The 12,506-nt window shown below is 43.2% G+C and overlaps 1 protein-coding gene across 2 annotated transcripts in view; it reads right to left on the bottom strand.

Moving 5' to 3' along the window:
• Positions 1-10,505, bottom strand: part of Cltc (clathrin heavy chain) — a 72,822-nt gene extending 62,317 nt beyond the window's left edge. For both annotated transcript variants that reach the window (XM_070027052.1, XM_070027053.1), the window contains exon 1: positions 10,184-10,505. In XM_070027052.1, the coding sequence (XP_069883153.1) occupies positions 10,184-10,225 (42 nt within the window). In that variant the 5' untranslated portion in view covers positions 10,226-10,505. The remainder of the gene's footprint in view (positions 1-10,183) is intronic.
• Positions 10,506-12,506: the final 2,001 nt, after the last annotated feature.

Below are 12,506 nucleotides of genomic sequence, written 5' to 3'. Positions count from 1 at the left end.
ATAGTTAAAAATGGTCAAATATAGAATATTGTAGAGTGGGGAAATGAGTTGTAGGCCATGTAGTCATCTTCAAATAATGACATCTATTAAAAGTTAGACTAGCTTATCTATTTGTAAGTTATATATTACTTTATATATGGTCTTTATCCCTCAATTTTCAGTAGTTTATCAGATGAGCAAATGATCAGAAATAAATCAAAGTAACCCCTGAATCAACTCCTATTTTCATCTATTATGATCCCTGGTCCCTGGACCTCTGGATTCATCATTATACAGGTTCTTCCTTTCCCTACCCCAGAAATGATCTGGATGTACAAAATAGGGAGGGAAGAGATCAGTGTAACTTCAAGATCTTGGTTTCAATAACTGGAGACATTGTAGTTTTTCCTTTAGCATGGCATTTTTATCCACCTCTACTGTAAAAAGGAGACTCCTACATAGTAACAGGGAAGAACTAATATTTAAGTGTCTGTAAAAACTAAGTATCAGGGCTGGTAAGGTGACTCAGTGGTAGAGTGCTTGCCTTGCATGCATGAGGCCCTGGGTTCAATTCCTCAGCACCACATAAGCAAAAAAAAGTTGTAAGTGGTGCTGTGGCTCAAGTGGTAGAGCACTAGCCTTGAGCTGAAGAGCTGAGGGACAGTGCCCAGCCCCAGAGTTCAGGCCCCAACCGACAAAACAAAACAAAAAAAACTAAGTATGAATGCTTTTTACAACAAACTTATATTACATAGCCTAACATCACCATTACCAAAAAGTATGCGTTAATAAATGAGGAAGTTGAGGCAAGCTAAAAACCTGATAAAGCCAGGTGAAACATCTGAGAACATTTTCCAGAATCACACTGCTGATTAAATTTAAATGAAATGTAGTTTTTCACATGTATAGGGCGGCACTTTGTCTATATATTCAGAAGCAATCTTTGAAAGTTGTTTTCTTTAGAATTTACAAGTCTATGTTTACCTAATGATTCAGAACAGCAAATACTATTACTTGCTGTACTCCATTACTACGACACTGGAACCAAGTAAGTATGATCAGCTACTCATCTACTATTCTCCCTCCCTCCTCCCCGCATATCCTCCTCAAGCACAATTACTCATGAGTTCTATCTTTTAGTGTACACACAAAAACATGAATATACAGTAAAATTGAAAGCAGTTTTCTACCTTCAAAAGTGGCTTCAGAATGGAATACATCACTCTCATCATTAAGGAAGTCTACAGGAAAGTCCCAGTTGTTATAAGAGAGGGATATAATCATAAAATAATTATGGTTACAAGCCAACTTGATCCTAATCATTTTGCATCATTTATCACTAGGAAATTAGTTGAAAACCTTCTAAGAAGATATCTTGATAATAGTTTCAGATATAAAGTCAAATATTGGCTGTGCTGGTCCTGTTGTTGCATGTCTAAAAATCCCAGTATTTGGGAGGCTGAGACAGGTGTATGGAGAGTTCAAGGACAGCCTGGGGTACATAGTAAGATTCTAACTCAAAACAAAACAGAACTATTACCTAAAAACAAACTGATACTAGAAAATGTACATTGAAGAACACCACAGCATAGATACAACTGTGGTGTATTTTGCAGTTCAAATTATACAAAATACTGACCAAATGAGGCACCTTGTCAAATTGAAAGAATATTAAAGACTGAGAACTTATTAATTGTGAGACTGTAAATTAACTACTATAACTTCAACAATCCTCGGGCTGCGAAGGTGGCTCAGTGGTAGAGCGCTTGCATTGCATGCATGAGGCCCTGGGTTCGATTCCTCAGCACCACATAAGCAGGAAAAAAAGGCCGGAAGTGGCGCTGTGGCTCAAGTGGTAGAGCACTCGCTTTGAGCTGAAGAGCTGAAGGACAGTGCCCAGGCCCAGAGTTCAGGCCCCATGACCGGACCCCCCCCCCCAAAAAAAAAAACCAAAAAATTTCAACAACCCTGTCTTATCAATTAAGGTAACCCCACCAACCCAAAATGGTTCTCTTACTAACTAACATAATGAACATAAAGGAGCAGGTTTTTAGCACATGCTAGGTACTCGCATCTCTGTAACACTCAAGGCATTTAGATTTTGTATTCTAGACTTATGGACAATTAAGATTTGGTGGTATTCTCTTGAAAGCAGAACAAATTATGTCTTCCACAACGCAAAGTAAGAAATTCATAAAACCCATATTTGACAGATGTTTGCTTAATACATTCAAATCCAAACGTCCAGCCATCCCTTCAAGTTAAGAGTGTTATTAGCCACACAGGGCAGGAGGTGTGGAATGGAAGATGACAATGCAATAAAAATCTTTACTTTGGCACAAAGACAAGCTAACTTCATGAAGCTAGTTTAAACATAGCATATATGAATATTAATTTAGAAAAACAGCTTCATTCTAACACAAAACATTAAATTAAAAACAATGAACTTATTTCCACTTACGTATACTGACTTCAATATTATCACCTTAAAAACATTTATAGGAGGCAGATGTAGAAAGATGACAAATTGAGGGCAGCTGGGTTATACAGCAAAACCTTTTTTTTTTTTTTTTTGGTGAGTCCTGAGGCTTGAACTCTGGGCCTGGGCGCTGTCTCTCAGCTCTTCAGCTCAAGGCTAGTGCTCTACCACCTGAGCTACAGCACCACATCCGGTTTTTCTGGTGGTTTATTATAGATAAGAGTTTCACAGCCTAGCCGGGCGCTGGTGGCTCACGCCTGTAATCCTAGCTACTCAGGAGGCTGAGATCTGAGGATCGTGGTTCAAAGCCAGCCCGGGCAAGAAAGACCGTGAGACTCCTATCTCCAATAAACCACCAGAAAACCGGAAGTGGCGCTGTAGCTCAAGTGGTAGAGCACTCACCTTGAGCTGAAGAGCTGAGGGACAGCGCCCAGGCCCAGAGTTCAAGCCCCACGACCGACAAAAAAAAAAAAAAGAGTTTCACAGCCTTTCCTGCCTGGGCTGGCTTTGAACCGTGATCCTCAGATCTCAGCCTCCTGAGTAGCTAGTATTATAGGCCATGAGCCACTAGTGCCAGGCTCTAGCAAGACCTTTTATTGAAAGAAAGCATATAAGTATGCTAACAAAAGCCAGACTAGCATGCCAAGAGTATTTTATTAAACATGCGTCATTAGGTTTCTCAAATATATATGATCAATGAACACTAGTTAATAATGTACCAAAAGTATACAAGGAAAGATCACACACTATAAGATTTATAATTAAACATGACTTGTGACTTAGTTTAACTTAATTAAAATTAAATAACTAATTCAGCTCAGAATAATGTGCTCAGAATAATGTATGTATGCAAATACGCTTTTCCCAGTAATACTTTTAGGATATAGATCAAGTATTTTTGGACACAAATTAAGTATTTCCAATGAAACTAGGGTCTGAGTTAAAATGCAGAATGTAAAATACACATCAAATTTAAAAGTCTAGAACAAGAAAATGAAAGATAACACAGTATTTTTTTAAATTTTTTTTTTTTGGGTACAGTCGTGGGGCCTGAACTCTGGGCCTGGGCGCTGTCCCTCACTCAACTCTTCAGCTCAAGGTTAGCACTCTACCACTTGAGCCACAGTCACTTCCGGCTTTTTTCTTTTTGCTTATGTGGTGTTAAGGAATCGAACCCAGGGCCTCAGGCATGCAAGGCAAGCGCTCTACCACTGAGCCACCTTCCCATCCCCCAACACAGTAAATTTTATATTGCTTACCTGCTTAAATATTTTGGGAATGAGTTAAAATGCATTAAAATTTACTCCACCTGTATTTTACTTTTACTAATGGACACTAAAATTTTTTAATGATTATACATGGATTTTTTTTTTTTTTGGGGGGGGGGGTCGGTTGTGGGGCCGAACTCTGGGCCTGGGTACAGTCCCTCAGCTCTTCAGCTCAAGGCTAGCACTCTACCACTTGAGCCACAGCACCATTTCCGGCTTTTTCTGCTTATGTGGAATCGAATCCAGGGCCTCATGCATGTGAGGCAAGCACTCTACCACTAAGCCACCTTCCCAGCCCATCATATTATTTTTCTATTACACAGCACTAGGTTCCACAATCCCCAAACTAAAATTCTGTCCATAGCATCATTTAATTAATTATATTTTAAACAAGTAGAATTCTTTCTCTTTTTTTTTGCGGGGGGGGGGGGAGGGGGAAGGGGTGCTGGTCCTGGGGCTTGAATTCAGGGTCTGGGTGTTATCTTGAGCTTCTTTAACTCAAGGATAGCACTCTATGAGCCACAGCTCCACTTCCAGTTTTTATGGTAATTTAGTGTAGATAAGTCTCACAGGAAGTGGCACTGTAGCTCAAGTGGTAGAGCGCTCTCCTTGAGCTGAAGAGCTGAGGGGCAGTGCTCAGACCCAGTGTTCAAAGCCCCACAACCAACAAAAAAAATTTTTTAGGGGCTGGGGGTTTAGCCCAGCAGAAGGGCACCCGCAAGGCCCTGGGTTCGGTCCTCAGCCCTGGAAAAAAAAAAAAAGAAGTCTCACAGACATTCCTGTCCAAGATAGTTTTGAACCATGCTTCAGATCTCAGCCTCCTGAGTAGTTATAATTACAGGTAAGAGCCACTGGCACCTGGCTTAAGTAGAATTTTCTAGACCAAAGTCCAACAGAAGAAAAAAACAATTGGGCACTATATCATTTCTCTTAAATATGGTCGTTCTGTTTATATGATGATATAAGACCAAAAGTCTCAGCACTTAAGATGATAAGGGAGTAAATGGAGGCCAGCCTGGACTGTAGAACCAGATCCAAGACAATGTGTGCTAAACAGCAAGACCCTGTTTAAGAAAAGTCATTCCAGGTCAGGCACCGGTGGCTCACTCCTGTAATCCTAGCTATTCAGGAGGCTGAGATCTGAGGATCACAGTTCAAAGCCAGCCCAGGGAAGGAAAGTCCGTGAGACTCTTATCTCCAAGTAACCACCAGAAAACTGGAAGTGGTACTGTAGTTCAAGTGGTGGAGTGCTAGCCTTGAGCTGAAGAGACAGAGCTCAGGGACAGTGCCCAGGCTCAGAGTTCAAGACCCATGCCTGACCCCGCCCCCCCCCCCCAAAAAAAGCTCAGGGACAGCACCTAGGATCTGAGATCTGAGTTCAAGCCCCAGGATAAGCGTGTGCACACGTGTATGCGTGCACCCCCCCCCACAAATAAAGAAAGAAAAAGTCATTTCACTTCTTTGAAATATTTTTGTCAGAAATCCCATATAATAGCTAGGCACCAATGGCTTACACTAGCTACTCAGGAGGCTGAGATCTGAGGATCAGGGCTCAAAGCCAGCCTGGGCAGATACGACAGCGAGACTCTCATCTCCAATTAACAACCAGAAAACTGGAAGTAGCGCTGTGGTTCAAGTGGCAAGTGTTAGCCTTAAGCAAAAGAAGCTCAGGGATAGTGTCCAGGCCCAGAGTTCAAGACACAGGACTGGAAAAAAATAAAAATAAATCCCATTCTGATACTGTGGTCCCCAGGAACTACCTTGAGTCTCACTTTCTTCAAATGTTAAGAAGGTGGTAGTGGGGGACAGAAGAGTAGTATTCAGTGAAGATCTGAAAAGTACTAGCCACATTATAGACCTAACAGATTCTCAAAGTCTGCTGCTGTCCTCTCCAGTCATTAGTCATATGTATCATCACCCCTCCCATAAAAGACAGCATTCAACCAACAGTTCTGGATAACAAATGATTTTAACTTTAGCTAGCAAAATATTTCAAGCATAGTTAGATCAATCTCCAATCTTCCAAAGTACATCAGTGTGGCCTATAATTAACTAAGCAGTCCAATGCTGGTAGTCAATAGCCACATGTAGTAGTAGTTGTTGTTATTATTATTTTGCTAGTCCTGGGCTTGAACTTGGGATCTGGATGCTGTCCCTGAGCTTTTATGCTCAAGACTCCACCACTTGAACCATAGCTCTCTACCTCATGGACTTTCTTGCCCAGGCTGCCTTCAAGGATTACAGGCATGAGCCACTGATGCCAGGCTTGCTGTATGCATTTAAATTAATTAAATAGAAATAAAATAAACTAGTTGGTTTCTCAGTCACATTAGCCACATTTCAAGTGCTCAATATTCTTGTTCGCTAATAGACATTTCCATCATTGAAGAGAACTTTTCTACTGAGCAGTAACACAAGGAACCACATCACCAACACTATCAGAAAAAAAAAATCAATTAAATGTAATTCAACTATCAACCCTATAGGGCTGAATATAAAATTTAATAATAATTTTGCAAAGAAGCTGAGGACCAAATATAAATGGAACTTATAAAAGCAAAGTACAAGGTTCGAGGTTTCTAAGATCACCAATTTCACTGCACACTAACATCATGTTTGGTGTTTCTATAAACACTTAGATCCATGTTTTGAATTATTTACTTATCTGAGTAAAAATATTTCACTAAATGTCATATTCCTTAAAAATTGAGTAAACTGACTTGTAAGAAAACTATGAAAAGAATGTTTTAAAACTATTCCAAGGGTAGACTGCAGATTAATTCCATAAAGTGTATCTCTTTCCAGCAGTCCCCCTGAGTATATATCAAATCTCAGGGAGGAAATAATTGCTTTCTCTTTGCAGCAAATGAAAATAACCTTAGCAAGAATCCCTACTATTTACAACACACTCCATGCCTGTATTTATGGATCAACACTAAAAACAGGTGGGGGGGAGGCTGGGCACCAGTGGTTCACCCTTGTCATCCTAGCTACTCAGGAGGCTGAGATCTGAGGATCAGGGCTCAAAGCCAGCCTGGGCAGGAAAGTCCGTGAGACTCTTATCTCCAATAAACCACCAGAAAAAACAGAAATGGCACTGTGGCTCAAGTGGTAGAGCACTCACCTTGAGCTGAAGAGCACAAGGACAGCGCCCAAGCCCAGAGTTCAAGCCCCAGGACCAACAACAACAAAAAAAAAACCAGCCTGGGCAGGAATGATAGTGAGACTCTCATCTCCAATTAACCACCACAAAACTGGAAAGTGGTGCTGTGGTTCAAGTGGTAGTGCTAGACTTGAGCAAAAAAAGCTCAGGGACAGTGCCCCAGTCCAGAGTTCAAGCATGATGACTGACAAAAAGAAAGCGGAGGGAGGGAAGAAGGGAAAAATCTTTATTTGGAAATCTAAAGCACCCCAAGATTACAAAAGAATTTGCTAGCTGGCCTAAAGCACTTAATATCCCAAGAATTGAGAAGTGCAGCAATTCTTAGTAGTCCAGAATTTGTTCACTACCCGCAACTCTGGCAATGTCATGCTGAAACAAGCACTTAGTTATTGGCTGCTATCAATCTACAAAATGAAAACAGAATCCTCAAAAATGTAATATGTTAACATTCAATGTCGTTCCAAACCTTGATGACACATTCTTTATGTGGACGTTATAGGTGTGGGGGGGGTGCACAGTTCACTTTTTGAAGTTTCACAAGCTTACTCACACTCAAGTTCCTCATTTCTTGTTTCTATCTTGTGTATGCACACGTGCACATATGCACACATAGATGCACATGCTGTTCCTGGGGCTCCAGCACCAGACCCAGGTGCTGTCCCTGAACTTTTTTGCTCGAGGCTAGTGCTCTACCACTGAAGCCACAGTTCCACTTCTGGCTTTTGGTAGTTTATTGAAGAGTCTCATAAACTTTTCTGCTTGTACTGGCTCCAAACTGCTCATAGGGATGAGCTACCAGTACCTAGCCTTTTTCTGCTTTTTATCCCCAGTGTTGCAGAACACATTCTGCCACTTAGAAAACTGACAGAGGCTCAGGCAGAGGTCAAAGACCTAAGACAATAATCAAAATAATCCTTATTAATTCTTTAAAAGGAGAAGATAAAATGTGATGTCAAGATCCGGGCGCCAGTGGCTCATGCCTGTAATCTTAGCTACTCAGGAGGCTGAGATCTGAGGATCATGGTTCAAAACCAGCCCAGACAGGAAAGTCCATGAGACTCTTATCTCCAATAAACCACCAGAAAACCAGAAGCGGCGCTGTGGCTCAGTGGTAGAGCACTAGCCTTGAGCTTAAGAGCTGAGGGACAGCGCCCAGGCCCAGAGTTCAAGCCCCAAGACTGACCAAAAAAAAAGAAAAAAAAAGAAAAAGTGATGTCAAGAGATATATTATCCTGGAAGAGGCTGATGATTTGGGCATTTGTGTATAACACTAATCACTATCTACTAACCTCATACTAGCTAACCTCCAATTTAAGCATGGCTAAGCACTCCAAAAAATGGATGTCTAAAGTTCAGAAACTTTGAACAACTTACTAATCACACCTGTTTTAAATCTATCTTTACTTAGGATAAGGTTAGTTTCCAATATATAATACCATGTTAACAACTCATTTCTATTAAAGATAGAAATAAAAAAGCTGTAACTCAAACCATCACTAATCAAGTAAGATTTACCAGTGAGACAAACCTCTTTCATGTGAAATTATTAGCAGTTGTACCTAGTTTACATACATTTTGTTCACAAGTATTTTTCAAATATACTGTAGTGTGATAACAAGCCAATGTTTGCTCTTCACTGTATCTTCCTAACTTTCCACACTCATTGACTACCATATTTTTAACAGAGGCAACCACAAACTTCAATCCTGTTGGAAAAATAACCTCTTTATATTGTCACCTAACATTTTTAAACCTTTTGTAGTGTTTTATTGCAAAGGTCAAATGAATTATTTAAAAACTAGTAACGATTATAAAAGTTGCATTTGTTTTAGAGGAAAAGATTATTAACATTTCAGTCTTAAAATTTCTTGCTAGTGAAAGCAATCGTGGTAATATCTATAAAGCAATAATAAAATTATTTTACCCACAGCCTGAATATTAAACCTTACTAGGTCTTTCTACAAGTGGAAGTAGATAAAATCTGTCTTCAATGATAAAAGTGTCCAATAGTCTACTAATAGTGTATGTCAAACCACTGCATCCTCATGAAATAAGCCTTCAGAGTTTGAAGTAGGCTCCATTAAAGATATTGAAGTGGAAAACAAATTGATAATAAATTATTCTGTTAAATTAAAACCTGGGATTGGTGGAACTAGGAAAATTGGAAAGCTCAAGAGAGGCTTAATTCAGTGAACCCTCCAATGGTCACCTGCCTAGGCTGATCACAGGCTTGCAGTCAGATTAGACTACAGTATGTTGCCTCCAGGATAAAGCCCAGTGGGGGGCAGAACTGTAGAACCTATTCAAAAAGAAGCCAGTTACAGATCAACTAACCCTGCAAATCTCCAAGCAGGCTCTATCCCCAGGCTCTGTGTAACTCCAAGCAGTCCACAGGAAGTACAAACGCCCCAATAATCCTACTACCTGCTGGACTCCAGAAGAACTCCCTGGGATGATTCCCAAATAATTCTTCCACAATCAAAGGTGGAGGGGGGGGGTGGCTAGGACCTTACACGACCCCCTCCACCGGAGAAATCCAGAAAGGAAAAAAAAAAAAAAACCACGCAAGTTTCCCTAGGGACCTTGACCTCACACACTCTGAGGCTGACACCGCCCCAAGAAATACGTCCTCTCATTCAATCCCCTCACAGTTCCTTCGGTGACCTTCTGTTCCTACTGCCTCCGGGAAGGCCAGAGTCGAAGCACCGCCATTCCTCTCCCCCCCCCTCCCTACCCTCCCCCCCCCCCTACCCTCCCCCCCCCCCTCCGGGGAAGGTGCCTTTCTCAGTTGGGCGCCGCAGAGGGAGGATGAAAAAGGTTGCTCCTCCCCAACCCACCAGCCACACAACTCCAGGGTGCAGACAGGAGAGAAAGATTAGAGCAGAAGAAGGTGACAGCTCTGCGCTGGCCCAGGGGTGACGAGAATTCTGCGACAGGAGGAAACCCCCCCCTTCCCACCCTCCTACCCAAATGAATGAACCGAGTGAAATGAGGAAGGGGGGAAGTTAGTATGCGCAGGTCTTGCCATCCAGGAAGCTGAAGGCCCAGCCGAATTCAGGCCTGGCCTCGCCGCCCTTTGCACCCCGAATCGTCATTTCCAACCACGTCCCGTACCGTTTTAACCCTTTTAAGCTGTCCGAGACCGAGGGCCCCCTTCCTCCATCTACGCCAGAGACTGACAACCAGGCCCCCTCCCTCCGCTCCCCTCCCCTCGGTCCCGCTCGAAACCAGACTTCGGCTCCTTCCTTCCCACCGTCCTCCCCAGGGCCCTCCCCAGTCCGGGCCCAGCCGCACCTGGAGATGCTCCTGAAAACGAATTGGCAGAATCTGGGCCATGGCGCGGTCGGGAGGTATGATGTCCTCCTGTCACTGGGGCTGGGGCCAGGGGCTGCCCGGGCTCTCCGAGGGAGAGGAGGAGAAGGGGGAAGGGGGGGGGGAGGTCGGGCTCAGCAAGATACTCTCCGGGGACGCAGGAAACTGGCAGGCAGACGAAAGAGCTCGGGTCGGGGGCGGAGGCTCCTGGGGCCGGGAGAGCCGCAATGGCGGAACCGGGCGCAGCGCAGACTCCGGAAACGGCTGAGCCCTGCGGATGGATCCCGGTGACAGAACTCCGCCTCTCCACTCACGCCCTCAGCCTTTATAGGTACCCCTCCGCGAGCGCCGCGCCGCGCCGCGGTCGGGCGCAGGAATTCGGAGCGCAGTGCGCCTAGAGTCTCCCTTCACTGATGCGACGGGAGTGGAATAGAGGAACCCAGGGACTACTTTTTTTAGACTCATCACTTTCTCCAGCTTCGGGTTTCTCTCTCCCTCCTCCCCCCCCCCTTTTTTTTCTACATTTTGCCACATCATGCGACTCGAGAAGACCGACGTCACTTCCGTTGGCGCTTTGAAGTCCCACCCACGCACTTCCAGGTGCACGTGACGCTGGTGGGGAAGGGTCGGCTGGTGGCTACCCAGCATGGACGGCGGGGGTCAGGGAGGGAGATGCGGAGTCTTCTGGGAATGAGGTGGTCTGATGGGGGGCCGTCTTGAGGCCCTGGCAGTCCTTCTGTATTTCGACCGAGTCGCGGACTGAGAAGAGGACGTGGCGCGGGCGGACGGGCCCAGCCTCCCGCCCTCTCCGTGACTCAGGGAAACGGCCTCTCCGCAGAGCGCGGCCCCGGCGGCGGCTGCGCCAGGCCTCCCCCGCCGGCTTTCACGCAGTGGGCGGTTTCTTACCTCTCAGGGAGGGCGATCGAAACGGGGCTGAATTTCATCCCTGTCCTTAGCACACGCCCTTTGGGCGTCCGGGAGAACCTGACGCGCGCATTCTCTTGGAGTGTTCCTTCCTTAGATAATTACCTCAAAGGACAGTCAGTGCAGGCCATTCGTCAAATGTCTCCAAGCTGGCTTTGTGGTAGCTTGTCCTCCTAAGCGTTTCTGCGGACATCTTGGTGGACTTGCACCCACCTGGTTTAGCTAGCAGTTGTCTGGATTGAAACGAATTTGGGTATTTTAGAAATGACGCCTGTAGGACTGGGCCGAAATTGTGGCAGGAACTTTTTTGCAGTGCCAAATTACTCGTCTCGAAGATGGGGATAAGGAAAGGGTGATTGGTAAAACCTGAAGAGTGTTTTTGGAGGAAAGGCAATAACTATTAGTCTTCTATTTCAGTGGGAACACTTGGAGGTTGCCTCTAGTTTAGCCCTTCAAAATCCAAGCATCGTGTCTTCCAGAAGCATGAAGGTATCTCATAGCATTATCAATAAATCCAAGACTTTCTTGATAAAATATAGCCTGCAGTATTTCATAATACTAATATAATAAAAGCTAAAACAACTTAATTGGATGTCTTTACATCTTTTGTGATTTTTCTCCCACTTCCCCAGAAAGCTCTTGAGAAAAAAAGTCAAGTCCACAATTACTCTTTTTAGTGTCCTTTTCAATTAAAGAACATAAAGTCCTATTGGGTATACAATAATTTTGTGTCAGCAGTCTTGCTTAGAGAAGTTTGCTTAATCATTTTAGTTGCTTTTAGTGAATCCGGCAAGAATTGCAAACAAGCTGTTCTTCAGAGAAAAGCCTTGCCATCACGTTGTAGGATTTATGCTTGCATATTTTTATTTTGTTTTGTTAAGACAAATACTGGAGTGTGTTCTGCAACATTTGAAATAACTTTCTAATACCAGTCTTAGAATAGCTAGCATTTGCCTACACGTGAAAAAATTCTGTTAAAATTCTAAGGGAGCTACTACTGTTCTGTGTCAGTAATGCAGTAGCTTAAATTACATTTTCAATCTCTGAATCTGGGATGCAGAACTACTTGTGAGCATACCAGAATCTATTAGTAAATATCTTGCATTTTCATACAGACCCTTAAGTTTTAGGTACATTTAGAATTCCAAAAACAACTGACTTGTAATTGATATTGTGGAGTATCTAGTCAAAGAGAGCAGAGGTTCTGTTACCATGAATGCTGTGTCATTACACATAGAAATCCAGTGAGTGTGTTGTTTTCATAAATCACTTTGAAAAATATTGAGATCTCATTTTGAGTATGTCATCTTCAACTCAATAAATGCAGCATTTTCAAAAGAAAAAAGAGAGTTGAAATGGTAAACATTAAAAAAAACCCAAA

This window comes from Dipodomys merriami, unplaced genomic scaffold (assembly GCF_024711535.1).
Source record: "Dipodomys merriami isolate MVZ:Mamm:240054 unplaced genomic scaffold, mDipMer1.0.p SCAF_19, whole genome shotgun sequence".
In the NCBI taxonomy this organism is placed as follows: domain Eukaryota; kingdom Metazoa; phylum Chordata; class Mammalia; order Rodentia; family Heteromyidae; genus Dipodomys; species Dipodomys merriami.
This window is presented reverse-complemented; position numbering and strand designations above follow the sequence as displayed.